Here is a 16,144-nt window from a genome sequence, read left to right as displayed (position 1 = left end):
TTTACACATTAAAGAGGATCTGAAAAACCGGCACTGTTATTCCAGTGTTTTGTTTCAACTCGGACATCATTTTATGAACCATTCCGTGGCTCCGTCCCGAATAACTCCCTGTTATTCACGGAGTGCACTAGGTAGGGTGCAGAACCCGTTACGTCACGTAAGTGCACTTGTACAGGAAATACGCGGCGGTTTGGAATCCAGCCCATAATTTCTCTTAGCAACCGGTTGGTGGCTCGGCTCGAGGCTTCTTACTGACTTTGTCGCTACATTTGGCGAGTTTTTAGACTGATTTAGTGACTTTATTTAAGAAAAAAAGAGACTAGACACAAATTTGGCGCCATTTTGAGCAGACATTATGGTTATTCAAGCTGAGAGACCAGCTTCACTCGACTCACCACTAGAGTGTAACCCCAACAACCAATCACTGATCATTCATTTTCGAAACGACCAATCACTGATGACCATTGTTACCGATGACCAATCACTGATCAGAATTGTTTGTCCCACCCACCCAAACACGTCCTAGTTGTTCTTTTTTTTTTGTAAGAATTTTATACGTAAATAGTTACGTTGTGGTGCAGTAACCAGAGATTTATTTTCCTATAAGAAAAAAGTTACAATGCCTATTAGGGAAAAAAAAACCTTCAGAAAAAAAAAATTCGTTATATGCAAATGAGCTTGACGCTCCAATGAATATGCAAATTAGTCCATGGCGCCCTCTAGCGACTGTATGAGTATTAGCGTTAGCATTAGCATTAGCGATTTTCCCCGTGTGAAACAGTGGGCAGCGCTGTTCCGGTGTAGCTGCAGCCGGTGGCACAGCACTTTGCACTGGGTGCGCGGCTCTTCGTTAAGCTCTCCGCGTCAGGAAATCCACCTTTAGTGCTCTGTCCTGCCTGGAGAAACCGTTGTCGTGTTGTTTACGTTGCTGTCTGCGTGGACAGGTGCTCTAATGCTAATGCTAATGCTAGGTGCCTCGTTGTGTTACTAGCCTGGATGTTAAGCTAATATTAGCTTAACGTGTTATTATCTAGCTTAGCGAGGATTTTTGTGATTATTTTACAAAATTCACAAAAGCACAGATGCCCTTGTGAATGTTTTGGATATTTTTGACTTGTTTAAAATAATAATTTGCTCCTAATGTCCTGACCAGACGCATCCTCATCAGGCCCAGTCTCTCTCTCTCTCTCTCTCTCTCTCTCTCTGTAGCTTTCTAACCTCATTTTCTTCTTTTTCCCTTCATTTCCGGTTTATCCCCAAGGTTTACTCTGGAGAAATGGCTATGAGGCAGACTCCTCTCACATGCTCCGGTCACACCAGGCCTGTTGTGGATCTGGCCTTCAGTGGAATCACTCCTTATGGCTATTTTCTCATCAGTGCTTGTAAAGGTGGGTCTGAATGAGCTCTTCTTCTTTATTAATGTCAGATGGTCACTGTATCATCACCTAGTCTGGGAAAAAAACAACAACATCAAACTTTTCACATCACAGTATCACTCTCTTTAAAAACACAAACCTGAGCTGGAAAAAAATGAAAGGAAACTCTTCAGAAGAACCTCTTCATGTTTTCTGAGATGTGACTTCATAGGAAATCTTTCGTCCAACACAAGAAACAAGAGTCACAAGAGTCGAAATCGAAGGGATTCGGACACGTAACGAGTCGTCATGTTGTTGCCATCACGACCTAAGATGGCCGACGAACATCTTCGTTCAGTCGGTGTGAGGAATTTCTTGTTAAAATCTCAACCTGAGAACTCGACTACGACAATGACGGTCGTCTAAAACCCACCGATAGGATCACGTGTTATTGCGCAGTCTCTGTGACAGAGATTTTTATCGAGATCTCGTACAGTGAGACAAAAAATATCACGGTTTCGCAGTAACGAACGTTTAAAAACACAAGCTCGAGCTGAAAAATGAAAGCAAACGCTTAAGCAAGAAGAACCTCTTCGTTGGTAGGAAGATGGTTTTGAGACGTGACTTTCTTGTCGAACACAAAAATCGTAAAAGAATTCTTGTCGTGCGTCGAAATCGGTGGACTTCCGAGACATAACGGGTCGTCATGTTGTTGCCATGACGACCCAAGATGGCGAGCGAACATCTTCGTTCAGTCCGTGTGAGGAATTTCTGGTTAAAATCTCAACCGGAGAGCTGCTACGACTACGATTACGATTGCGACACTCATCTAAAATCTACCGATAGGAGGACGGCAAACTCAAAGCCAGCTACGAAATACCGGCGCAATGATGCAGAAACTTGCTCATTTGTGTTTTTACGCAAGACGATGACGTAAACACGCAAGAACGTAATTGAATCGTAGGTCTACCGTCAGAGGATCTTCATGGATAATGCGCGTTATCACGCAGTCTGTTAGAAAGTTCGGACGAGATTTTATTGCGATGTCACGGTTTGACTATCAGAAGTTTAAGAATCTGAAAAATGAAAGGAAACGCTAAGAAAGAAGAATCTCTTCGGTCTTAGACAGATGTTTTCTTCTGTCAAACACAAAAATCGCACATCGTTACAGAATTCTTTGGCTGAATTTAGTTCTGTCGTGAAAATATGATGGCTGACGACCATCTTGGTTTTTTTCAGTGTGATGAATTCCTGGTTAAAATCCGAACTAATGCGTGACTGAGTCTACGGCGTTCGTCTAAAATCCACCAATAGGAGGACGGCAAACTCGCCATATAGCTACGAAATACGGTAGCGGTGATGGAGAAACGTAAAAAAAAAAAACCTCGTTAATGGACATGAAAAAAAAAAACTATTACATTAATAACATTTGTGTGTTTTTTTTTTTTTTAATTTTTTTTTATGCGAAACCATTTTCCGCACTGATTGATGACGTGAGAGCGCAGTCGTTACCTTTTATCGTAGATTTATAGTTAAAGGATCTTCATGAAGAACAAACGTTGTCACGCAGTTTGCTATAGAGTTCGATTTTATTGCGATCTCGTGGAGCGTGACGAGGCTAAAACCATCTTCACGCTGTCAGTATTTATCAAGTTGTTGTTATTTTAGGCGACCTGCTTAGCACCGTGACACCTGTATGCAAATTTATGCAGATTTATGCAAATCGCAACAGCACATTGATGACTGCATGCTGTGACGGTGTTTTTAGTATGACGTAACCTCCTCTGTTTTCCTTCCTCATGGGCAGATGGTAAACCAATGTTGCGCCAGGGAGACACAGGGGACTGGATCGGGACGTTCTTGGGTCACAAAGGTGCTGTTTGGGGCGCCACTTTAAATAAAGAAGCCACGAAGGCAGCTACCGCGGCTGCCGATTTCTCTGCGTAAGGAAACACTCCACACTCTACAACATTAAATGCATTTTTTTTATTTATTGAAATATTTCTGAGGTGTTTCTGATTCTGGAGGATGTTGTTAAATCTAGCGCAGTTACAATTACAGTTTAATAGAAGAAAAAATTTAAATAGTCTCAAACATTTTCTTGACGTCTCTCACCATTTTCCTAGCGATCAGCTTAATCAGAAATCAGCACAGAAGTCGTGGAAACGTCCCAGAATGCAATGCAGCTATACGACGCATATATTTGTCCCGTTAGTTAGAGATCTACGCGATAACGGCGATGTTAGAATTAAAGTTGAAGCTGTAGAAGCTGATCATTATGAGCAGAGTGTGAGATAGCCGAACAGACTGAAGCGCTAAAGCTCCGCCGCATCGCTGTCTTTAGTTAGAGATGAAGCGAGTTCTTAATCCCACTGCACCGCTATGAGCAGAACAGCATTGTGGGTAATTTAGGACTCGATAAAGGAAGTTTAATCTCATGAGGATAAGTTTATTGGTGCGCTTCTTCAAACAAAATCTCCTCCATTCGGGTTATTTTACCTCACACTCACTGCAGAACTCCTGTTGCGCTGGATGTTGCATTTGTTTAACAAATCGATCAGTTTGTCTGAATCGGGTTTTAAACACTCGAGTTTGTTTATCACCTGTTAGGTCAAGATCCGAGTCTGCTACAGATTCAGTCATGAATAATCGCGTTCTGTAAACGTTCTGATGAAATACGATGGAAAAAAACCCACCTGAGAGCCAGAGTCTCGTTGTTTAGACATCAGTATCTTTTAGTAAAGTTGCGTGTAGATGTTTTCACGTAAGCCAAAACCAAACTGCTGGATTTACAAACGTTTCAGTGGAAACGCTGATTTTCTTCAAAATTGTAAAGCGCAAAGTGCGTTTCTGACACAGCTCATTTGCATGTAGTGACGCCCACAAAACTCCATAAAAGGTCAAGAGCACAGAGAGCTGGGACATGAAATGAACAATCAGGGTAAAGGCTGAAACACAGTATTTGGAAGTTATTTTGACTCACTTCTATACCAATAAAAATATTTCATAATATATATATATATATATATATATATATATATATATATATATATATATATATATATATATATATATATATATAATAAAATAATAATAATAAGCGAGCACTAAATCTTATTATTATTATTAGACGTTTCTCGTCCAGTCCTCCATTTAAACGCCTCCATTTCTTTTATCATAACTGAATGATTAGTTTTATTTGTCTTAATTTAATTTATTATTATTTTTTAAATAATCTTTAATTAATGCTAATAATATTGAAAGCCTGGTTTTCCAAAAAAAAAGTCAGTGCTTTTACTCCCTGCAGAACTAGTGAACTAGCTATAAGCTCCTCTATAAGTCACTGTGGATAAAAGCATCTGCTGAACGCTGAAAACTTAAATAAAAATAAGCAATTTAAACTCCACAGTATATTCCAGATATAAAAGTGCAGTAATAAATGCAGATTATATGATGTGAAGTCGATCAAGTCGAGGTTTACGTCAGTTAGTGTTCTTACGGATAAATTTACACACGCTAAGGAGCTCGAGTAGGATACGAACGTTTCTTTATAGGATTTATAGGAACGAATTTATAGGATTTTCACAAATACTAAACGCTCGTACGAACGATTTACGACTAAATCCGTTCGTATCAGTTTGATAAATAAGGAATGTTTTGAATTTAAAGGAGCATTTCACTTTTAATTTAGCATTAAAGGAAGTTTGTTTTATGTTGCAGAAAGGTGTGGGACGCAGTCACGGGAGACGAGGTCCTCACCCTGGCGCACAAGCACATTGTCAAATCTGTTAACTTCACGCAGGTGAGAACACTTCAGCGCGCACACGTCTGATTTCAACAGGAGGAAACAACCGCTCCTGCACCTTGTGGTTCTCTATTTTAGGAAGAACCTGTACATGGGTGTTGCCTTGATTTGTTTTTGTTTTGTTTTGTTTGTTTGTTTTTGTGCCGTGGAATATGCATCGCAAAGTGAAACACCATGTGTGTAGTGCCGTTATGGTAAAATAATCAACGATGGCGTGGTGCGATCATGAATCAAGGATTTAACGATTAATTTCCTGTAATGATGTAAGCATGTCCTGAAGTGTTTTATTCCTCTTACACCACAGCAGTACGATAACGTATTAGAAGGAGCGCTTGAATGTAATGAATATAAAGCTGCACTACTGTCTGAGCTTCTGTTACAGGAAATTAATCAACACCTTCTGATTCTGACCAATCACAATCCAGAATTCTCTTTAGATTCGCATCACTGTAAATATGTTCATTTCAAAAAGCAAGAAATTACAGAAACATGAGCTCTCTCTACCTGTGAGTCAACATTCTGGTGACCGAGTGTGCACCTGTGTCACACCTGGCCAGGTGTCGTTTTTTCTTTTTCTTTTTTTCTTTTCTTTTCTTTTCTTTTTTTTTTTTTTTAGATGTCGGATGAAACTCACTTTCTCATGACTCATACGAACGATCTATAATCTCTAAAAGTTTCCCTTATGAGCGTGCTTACACGAAGGCATTCAAATTACGTTGCAAAACGTCTATTTGCATCTGTTTATTTTTTGCACGGCGACGTACGAGGCTGTGCGTGTTCTCTCTGGAGCTGCCACATTTAAAAAAATATTAATAATAATGATCCTTCTACTGAGATAATGTATTACGCTGCACTTTCTCATCCTCACGCTCGAGCAAAAAAACACTGCTTTGCATTTTCCCCGTCGCCGAGGTAACCCTGTCAGTCAAACCCTGCTGCTGTGGGCGGGGCTTAACTTGGTGGAGGCAGATGTGCTTGTAAAGCACGAGGGAGCGCTGGCGTAGGTGGAGATTATACCGTATGTGGAGTTAAGTAATCAAACGCATTAGAATCTGCTGACAACGATATCCCCTAGTATGATTGGTCCTGGCTGGAAACCGCAAGGGTTTCTGGGTAATAGACTGCGCTAGGGCTATCAAAATATCGTATTACAGTAGAGTATCACAACTTTACTGATACTTTCTTTACTGTTTACAAAAATAACACCGAAACAAAGAGGAAAGAAATAAAAAAATTTTTAACAAACATTTAAACCCAACGCAGCATTCACTGCTTCCAGAAAAATAAATTTATAAAATGATACCACACAATCTCAGAGAATTGTTTTGTGACGTAATTTATTACGATATCCAGCACTTGGATAAAGGATTCACCAAAACGTGCGTCTTTAAATCCTGAAATAATAAATAGGACACTCTACAGCAGAGATCTTCAGCGAGTGGGGTGTGAGCGAGGGATCAGATAGAGACAAAACCAAAAAATTTATTGAAAAGTTTGTATCAGACCTGCCAGTCTTAGCGCATTTTGCGTAGGAGCTGATGGAATTAACATCGGAGTACGCTAGTATGCGTTATCCCAGAGCGACGTGTCGACGTATGAATCTGGAACGATTGATCTCGCCGCCACGAACTGATCCACAGGAAGCTCCGCCCCCTTTCCTCCATCACACATTATCCTGTGTTCACACGAGCGAGCAACAAAGCAACAAGCGAACGTTTATTTCCTACATACGCCACGACTTCAGCAACAAAGTAACGTGCGAGTTCAGATTTTTCTAAACTTTATGCAAATTAGTAAAGCCACAAATCCACATGATTGGCTCAGCACGGTTGTAAAGAGTGATTATATGAGTTACTAAACGCCATTTTCCCCTGACCCTCTCTTATCAACTCTACAGAACTGTTGCTCACTCAGTGTTTTTGTTTTTCGCACCATTCACTGTAAACTCTAGAGACTGTCGTGTGTGAAAAGCTCAGGAGATCAGCAGTTTCTGGAAAAACTCAAACCAGCCCAATTGACACCAACATCAATACCACAGTCAAAGTCACAGAGATCACACTTTTTCTTCATTCGGATGTTTGATGTGAACATTAACTGAAGCTCTTGACCTGCATCTGCATGATTTTATGCATTGAGCTGCTGCCACATGATTGGCTGATTAGATACCTGCATGAATGTGCAGATGTTCCTAATAAAGTGGACAGTGAGTGTAGTAAACATTAGACAATTGTATAGCTAACATCAGCTAGCTAGATTTATTACAGTCTAGCTAATACTCCAAAACAACACTTTCTGGTTTGTTTTGTTTGTTTATTTGTTTGTTTTTTCAACCGTGGGAGAAAAATGGATGAACACTTTGAGCGGAAATAATTTAATAGAGCTACAACGAGGTGCCAGATCTACCAATTTACAGATAATGTTAATGATGAGATAAAAATTATAATCTTTGGCATATTGATTTGGTGTAAAAGGAATAAAACACTTGCGAATGCGGTAACTTTTACGCTTCGTCACGTGGCCCAGTTGTTGAATATTTTCCTGTATTTAACTATAACGGCGCGACACGGAGTGTTTTATTTCATTACTTAACGTTGTCAACCTTTGCGTGTTTTTATTTTTGTGTGCATATGAACAGGACAGTAACTGCCTTTTGACCGGAGGAAATGATAAAGTGCTGCGTATTTATGACCTCAGCAAGCCGGAAGCAGGTACGGAAAAATAACCAATCAGCTTTCTGAGAGAGAGAGAGAGAGAGAATGAGTGAGTGAGAGAGAGAATGAGAGAGAGAGTGTGAGTGAGTGAGTGAGTGAGTGAGTGAGTGAGAGAGAGAGAGTGTGAGTGAGTGAGTGAGTGAGTGAGTGAGTGAGAGAGAGTGTGAGAGAGAGAGAGTGTGAGAGAGAGAGAGTGTGAGAGAGAGAGAGTGTGAGAGAGAGAGAGTGTGAGTGAGTGAGTGAGTGAGTGAGTGAGAGTGTGAGAGAGAGAGAGTGTGAGTGAGTGAGAGAGTGAGTGAGTGAGAGAGTGAGAGAGTGAGTGAGTGAGTGAGAGAGAGAGATCCTAAACGATATTGTCAATACCTCGATTATATTTGTGTAAACATGAACAAGCCTTGTGTGTCGTGAACAAAACCGTTTGCTTCCCCCGTAGAGCCGCGAGAGATCTCGGGCCACACTGCAGCCATTAAGAAAGCGCTGTGGTGTAACAGCGACCAGCAGATCCTCTCTGCGGCGGAGGATAAAACCATACGGTAACGTCCCTTCATCTCTACACAGTGTATATATTTACAGTGCAGTGTTTGAGTCTTATGACTCAAAGTCAATAAAGGGGTGACGCCTCCTCCTCGCCCCGAGAGTCAATATTTGCTCTTGTGTCTCGTTCAGTCTCTGGGACAGAAACACGGGAGAGGTGGTGAAGACGCTGTCGTTCGAGGCGTCCGTGGGCAGCATGGAGTACGTCCCCGACGGCGAGATCCTCGTCATCACCTACGGAAGGACCATCGCCTTCTACAAAGCTCAAACGTAAATGACTCGCTCGCTCCGAATAGCCAAATGCGGCGGTCGCAAAGGCAGATGACCTGTAAAGCGCATGCTACTTGTCAAACACGAGTTTGCATGAAAGACAACAGGTGTTGGAGTGCGAGTGACTGATGTAGTGTGCGTGTGTGTGTGTGTGTGTGTGTGTGTGTGTTTGTGTGTGTGTGTGCGCGTAACGCTTCCCTTGTGCCATTGCACGTGAGCGGTCTTAAAGCAATATTCCATGTGAACAGGGTTTAAGCGGTGAGATCCGTATCGTAAAAATAATATGATTATCTATAGTTTAAAATCAGCATATTAGTATGATCATATGCTTCTTTTTAAAACATAAGATGATGAATTTCACTCTTTAAAACTCCTTTTCAACTTTCATTCTTTAAAAACCTACTCAGAATCTGTATAATATTTACATTTTCAAAAAAATGTTCGCATTAGCGGGTGACGAGTCAGTCGTCTCACGTGTAGTTCATCTCTTCTGGGTGTGTATTAGCTACATATTCTCACCAGAGGCACCAGTGATCTCTGTGCTACTTCCTTCCAAGCTTTATTTTTCTCCATAACACCTCTGTAGACGGGATAAGCTGAAACCACGGTTAGCAGTTTTTCCTCCAGTTTTGTGTGATAAACAGTTAATGGGAACTGACTGCAGGTAGGAGCTAAAGTCGTGAGCGGGGAACTGAAGAAACGTCGGACCACACGCACCATAAGATCAGTCCGAGGATTCGTTCGTTTGGATTTGTCGCTTTGCAGCGCTGTACCTGATTTGCACAGATTTGAGAAAATCTCATTTCAAATGCCACTTGTCGGTGAAATCGTGGCTCCTTTTCTCGCACACACCGCGTAGAAAATCAACAATGACCTGGTCCTCTTCACCTAAGATCTAAGTACTTTTATTATTGTACTCTTACTCTAAAAAAAAAAAAATAATAATTAATACTAAAAAAAAAAATTCCTAAACCATTATGCGTGATGTCTTGATCTACAAAAAAAGGTCTGTATAAACATGTATAATTTTCTGGCAAATTCTTGTCAGTTTAAATAACGTTTATCTGTTTGTTTTCATTTATTGCTGTGGAACATCCGTGATACAAGTTAGTTCCTGTTCTCACTTACGTTACAGCAGCTAGAAACCATCTTTCCCTCATCAGCCTCTATTTATTCTCTCTCTTAAAGTCAATAAAGTCAATAAAAAAACGCAGCTTGTCATGTTACCGAGAACCCACAAAAAATAAGTAAACTCCTCTGTCCTGAAGAAAACCTGACCTCTGACACTGGAGACTCCTTCCATAAATGTTGGAAAAACATCTCCTCACCACAACAACGATCCTATGTTCTTTATATCTGTTTATTATTAGCGGAGCGTCTGCCGTACAAGTCCCTGTGAATGAGCCATTACTATAGAAACGATAACGTCTTAAAACGAGCAAGTTTTATAATCTATAAACCTGAGATTCGCAGCAGCTCTACTACTGTAGAAACTGAATCCTCCCGACCAATCAGAATGCAGAATTAAACAGCGCTGTGCTGTAAGGAAGTCGTTGCATGTAATGTAGTGAGCATCTGTAGTTAATGGGAGGCCACGTGTGATGATGTGTAGCATGTTACGTGGAAAAAGCGAGAGAGGGAGAGAGAAGTGATTTTTTTTTTTCTCCCTCTAATGATATTCCAGAGTGTGCATGAGTTTTAAATATGGCGGATGTTTTTATATAAATATATAATTTGTCCTATAACTGATCATTCACGATGTCCGTTGTGTCTGTAGCCTGGACCTGATCAAGACCGTGGACGCTCCGGCCTCCATTCACTCCGCCTCCCTCCATCCTGACAAAGACTTCTTTGTCGCAGGAGGAGACGACTTCAAGCTCTACAAATACGACTACACCACCAAGGAGGAAATGGGTAGGAACTTACAGGAACATCCTGTCCAAAAAAAAAACCCTCTAATGAGAGCCAGTTAACTTTTAGTAGCATATTCACATGACCGTAGTGCAGAGGCTCTCAGCCTCGAGGGTCGCAGGAGATGTTTATCACCAGCCGGTGTTTACAGAGTAGCCCTGAGGTTTAAAAACGATAATTACAACTACAGTTTAAAATTCCTCTTTATTCAATACCACATCAGACCACAGAAGTGCCGCATCCAATACGCTGTCGTGATAATCAAACGAGTGGTCTGAGTCTCACACTCACACACTCCCACGCTCGCGCTCACACGCTCACACACATGTAAATATTTAAATGGCACGTTCATGTTTTTCAGGTAGATAAAACACAATAATCTAATAATCTAAACTCCAGCAGCGCTGCTCGGGCGTCGAGTAAAAATCGACTAAAAATCCAAAATTTGTGAAAGTAATAATAGTGATAATAGACAGTGCTTTAAAAAAAAAAAAAAAGGACAAATCAGACACGTCTGCGCTAGGGCAACGATTAGACGCGGTTGATTAGACGATCCTTAGTTGCTCGCCTCCAGACACTCCCGCATTCACACTACAAACGTTAGTAAGTAAGTAAGTAACCGTTATTTAACCAGAATAAAAACTCATCGAAATAAAATCTCTTTAACAAGAGTGACCTGGCCAACAAGGCAGCGAAAGACACAACAGCAAACACAACAATTATTAAGCAAGCAAACAAACAACAACAGCAAAATAATAATAAATAAATAATAAAACACCAGATGGGAAGAATTAGTGGAAAAATAAAAATCAATCATTTCCGAATGTGGTTTAAGTGATCGGATCACAAGGAGAAACATCAGACCACGTTCACACCTCTACCTAGCGCCGTCCACTTACAACCGGATCACGCTGCATTCGAGGCGAGTAATTCCCCGCCTACAGCCGATTAAAAACCACCGAAAACACCCCTGAAATTTCAGCTCGTCTCCTCCTCAACTAGCCATCCCTCCCCCGTTCACAGAGCGACGTCAAATCAACATGGCCGCTCACGCCGCAAACAGCGTAAAGTTCAAATTCTAATTCTAGTGGTCACACACACAACGTGCAGAGAAATGCTTTTTTTTACGATTGTCCAGTGATTTTCCAATTTACTTGCATTGTAAAAAACAACTATTTATAAAAATATATTTATAAAAATATAATATAAAGGCTATAAAAGCTAGATGGCAGAAAAACAAAGCCTGGACTGAATGTGGAATAAAGTGCAGATATGTGCGGTTGTACGTGCGGTACAGTGCTGTGCAGCATCGGGCTGAGGTAGTTGCGATGAAAAAGCTAACGTGTAAAATAAATATATGTTAATAAAGTTATAAAAATATATAAAGTTCCCCTTCTCTACTTTTAAATGAGTTTATAGCAGTACTGGCTTTAGATCAGTTCATATACAGACACAGCACTGAGTTAAATCTATAACACTGACTGTAATGATCACTGCTTTGAGAACATGATCATCAACATTAGAGTTATTGCTAACGTTAGCCAGCTAGCTTGTTGCTAAGCTACATGCTATTGTCCGCTGGCTAGCTTGTTGCTAAGCTACTCGCTATTGTCCTCTGTCGTTTCTGAACTTCAATTTAAGTCCCAAATTCTGTTTAAAGTTCACTACAGTAGAACAGAACCAGTAGACACTCAGGCCTGTAACTGTAAAAGTGCAGTTAAAGTATTTTTATGAGCGTAACGCTTACTCTGACGTAGAGGCGTCCATGTTTCCTTTTCCACTTCGCACGTCGAACATCCCGAGGTGAGAAACGACGCCATTACAGCTTGCACATTAGAGCTTACAAGACGCCACGAACGCAGCGTTTGCAATGTGACGCACAACCCCAGTCCTCTCATTACACACACTGAATGCAGATCATCTAACAATGCAGAAATAAACAAATAAATGTCGTGTGTGATGCGTGTGTTTTTGGATTTAGATTGTGTGGTTAAGATCAGTTATAATCTTTGTGTCCTTCAAACGGAGTCGGCGGCTAAAAAAGTTTGAAAACTCCTGCCATAGTGACACGTTATGTTATTTTGAGCCTTGTGACTTCATTGTTGCTGGATTTGCATATGCAAATCAACACGGAATGAAACAGCGCGTGAAGTTAAAGTGTAATCACTTTTACTTTGAAAAAAACTTTACATTTCCATTAGAATCGCAGCTTTCTGCACCACATAGCCGCTCTTTCTTCTTTAGGTTTATAGCGTTCACGCACTATACTGAAAATTCAGCTACAGATCCACTGTGTTGGTCAGTCGAGCACTGAAGATTTGTTCTTCCTCTCTCACAGAGTCGTATAAGGGTCACTTCGGGCCTGTGCACTGTGTGCGCTTCAGTCCTGACGGAGAGCTGTACGCCAGCGGCTCTGAGGACGGGACGCTGCGCCTGTGGCAGACTGCCGTAGGGAAAACGTACGGACTGTGGAAGTGCGTGCTGCCCGGTGAGTCCTCATCACACGTCACCTGAACCGTATTAATCCCTTTCACTTTCACTTTCACGACGCCCCGAAATATCTCCATACAGTACCTCAGAAATGACGTAACGTGCTAGCATAACACTGCTACGCTGCATGCTAGCTAGCTAGCTAGCTAGCCAACCGCAAACATTTTCCATTTCAGTTACATCAGCAAGCGAAACTAGGAAAGCAGAACAATCCTAATAATTAGTATTAACTTCTTACCGGTGTTATGGGTACCTTCCTGCTCTTCTGCTTTTTCTTCCTTTTTTTGTTTTTCCTCCACAAATACAAACAACGAACGCTTCCTGATCACCGCTTCATCGCAGCTCACAGACTGTCCTTTTCGCAGCACAAGGCCGCTCCCTGTGACTCTCTGATACGTTAACCTTTTCTCTTTTCTTTCAGTATCTACTGTTAAATTCATGGTGCCTCCTGGTGGTCTGGAGTCTCTAGATTTACAGCTTTTTTAATCCAGAAAGAGCCCTGCTGTCATATCAGTCTCATAAAGGGAGTTTTTTAGATCAGTGTATTTTAATTATCAGTATAAAAACTTCAGTGATGGAATACGTGCAAAGCTGAGAGATTAATACGTTCGAAAGCCTCTTAACTTTGAGAAGTACTTCTTTTTCAACTCTGGTCACCGAGAAAGGCTCTCTCTCTCTCTCTATATATATATATATATATATGTATGTATTTTTTTATATAGAACTTTTTGAGTTTAAAACCCATTCCCACTGTCTGTATGGGATTCCTCCGGTTTCCTCCCGCCTCCCAGAAACATTTCAGTGGTGACGCTAAATTGCCCCTCTGTGTGTGAATCAGTGTGTGCGGTGGACTGGCTCGTCATCCAGAGTGTATTCCCACATCACTCCCGGTGGTTCTGGGATAGACTCCGGATTCAGTCCCTCCCTGATCAGGAGACACGAATTATTCCATCAGTCTACAACGTTCACCTTTTAACAAATCGACATGTTCCTGGAAGATTTTTTTCCCCCCCAAGTACAACCAGAAATGATTCAAATCTAATCTTCATACTACACACATTGTTACATAAGTAGTATTGTTACATATGTTTGTTTGTTTGTTTGTTTGTTTGTTCGTTTGTTAAGTAGTCCAATCTAGGGGTGGGTCGATATGACAAAAATATCATATCACGATTCCTGAAAGCGTTTCTACGCTACACGATACGCATCACGGTATACAGATACAGTAGTGTTTAAAAATATTGGTATAAATACTGATACGTTCATTTATTGTTAATAATATATTCATTAATTCAATTCAGTTATGGTCTTTAATATTTAAAATATATACATTTTACTTATTTTAAAAAAAATGCAATAAGTAGTTAACACTGAAAAGGAAAAAAATCTGTTAAAAAAATTAAGCAATTTTACAGATTAAGTAAAAGAAATTTTAACATCACATTACCTGCTTTTAGCCAGTTTGTAATTATTTATTTTTTTAAATTACACACAGGTTAGACCTATCGAGATCGTTTAGCTAAAATGCAATTAAAACAGGATCTTAACGATTTGGGAAGAACAACAGTGGAAATTGCTGATACAGATTTACCTGAAATAAATGATGTTAGCAGTTATGAAGTTGAAAAGCCTAAAAGCTGAATTTTAAAAAAATTAATTAAAGAATAAAGATATCACGATATTAACAATATCTCAAAAAGAGATAGAATTTATAGTCGAGAGAGAATTTATCACAGTACAGGTCGAGCTATAATACATCGTAGATATTGTGATATTTTATCTTTTTTTTTTTTTTAAATAATCACGAGCTAACTGGAAGTAGCTGAAATTTCATGCTTAATTTTTAAAATTGTTTTTATTATTTACAAATTTTTTTACTAAATTTTCTAAGTTATTTTTAAATGCAACAGTGTATTTTCTGGCCGTTTTGTTAGCAAACTGATGTATCCTGATGCGTATTGTGTATCGTAGAAATGCCTGGATATCGTGATACGATATTTTTGGTCATATCGTTCAGCTTGAAGCTAAAATCTTTAATATCGTATCACTTGTTCGACAGAGGAGCTGTCTTCGGAGAACTCGGACGCTCTGTACTGCCCTCCGGCTGAGATCAAGGCCTGAGGCGTGGACCGGGACGAGCGAGCGGCGAGCAGAAGAGAGGAGAGGTCCAGGACCGGTCCAGATCAGATCCCCTGCAGAGTGCTGTGCCACCTCAATCTCCATCATCTAGTAAAAAATACATAATCGAGAAACAACAAACGGCCCGCGGAGCTGAGCTTAACACGGGGGAGTGCGGGGAAATCCAGCAGCGCGTCACGCTACACGACCCAGACCACGCACCAGGAGGCAGTAGTAGAGATGGGAGTGCTCGCGTTCCGACTCCCAGCTGCCTGCTCGCTCTCTGATGCTGTTCAACACCATCCGGCTCCTCCACCGCGCTGCGATCAGTTACTTCACTTTCATTATTGTATCGTTTTTTTTTTTGTTTTGTTATTGTTTTTTTTTTCCCAGAATATGTAAAATTTGTGCTTTTAAACAAACAAAAAGAAAAAAGGGATACACAGTGTTTCTATTCAGTTTATTGATCTCAGTGACGGTGATCCTGAGGCGTTACGTCACATGTGGTGTCTTGGTGTATTATAATCACCCGTTGAGGACGTCAATTTTGGGGTGTTTTTTGAAAAGTAACAAGTAAAACTGACTTAAAAAAAAAAGTGACTTAAGTTCTTGACTATGGTTTTTCTTTGCAACATGCGAGCTGTAATGTGTGGTCAATAAAACGTTAATGAGATACCATTTAGAAGTTCGTTAGCACACTTCCTTTCATTCCTTAGTAAAGACATAAAGCACCCTGTGTTGTGCCGTGAGAGGAAAATAATCAGCGGCGCAGCGGTGTGAGGAAGGAGTTCCCGTGATAAAAGTTAATGGTTTTAATATCGCAGGACGTCCTGATGCGTTTTATTCCTCTTACACCACAGCAGTTACAATTTTTATTCATCAAACGACGTCACATGCTTTTTTTTTTTAATCTGTTTATAGTTACGTTTTGAAACAAGTTCATTCTCAGT

At 40.4% G+C, this 16,144-nt stretch overlaps 1 protein-coding gene across 1 annotated transcript; it reads left to right on the top strand.

Annotated features, from left to right (window-relative positions):
- Positions 1–736: 736 nt before the first annotated feature.
- strap (serine/threonine kinase receptor associated protein) lies at positions 737–15,872 on the top strand. The gene is made up of 10 exons (XM_026923007.3): positions 737–944; positions 1,262–1,388; positions 3,163–3,298; positions 5,076–5,157; positions 7,796–7,868; positions 8,305–8,404; positions 8,538–8,675; positions 10,453–10,589; positions 12,925–13,074; positions 15,136–15,872. Exons 2-10 carry the CDS (start codon positions 1,277–1,279, stop codon positions 15,195–15,197), a joined length of 990 nt encoding a protein of 329 aa, XP_026778808.1. The 5' UTR covers positions 737–944; positions 1,262–1,276; the 3' UTR covers positions 15,198–15,872.
- Positions 15,873–16,144: the final 272 nt, after the last annotated feature.

This window comes from Pangasianodon hypophthalmus, chromosome 18 (genome assembly GCF_027358585.1).
Source record: "Pangasianodon hypophthalmus isolate fPanHyp1 chromosome 18, fPanHyp1.pri, whole genome shotgun sequence".
Lineage (NCBI taxonomy): Eukaryota > Metazoa > Chordata > Actinopteri > Siluriformes > Pangasiidae > Pangasianodon > Pangasianodon hypophthalmus.
This window is presented reverse-complemented; position numbering and strand designations above follow the sequence as displayed.

Coding starts and splice junctions, on each gene's coding strand:
- strap (XM_026923007.3), top strand. CDS start 1,277: ATGGCTATGAGGCAGACTCCTCTCACATGCTCCGGTCACACCAGGCCT. Junction 5,158..7,795: donor AATCTGTTAACTTCACGCAG/GTGAGAACACTT, acceptor GCATATGAACAG/GACAGTAACTGCCTTTTGAC. Junction 8,405..8,537: donor GCGGAGGATAAAACCATACG/GTAACGTCCCTT, acceptor TGTCTCGTTCAG/TCTCTGGGACAGAAACACGG.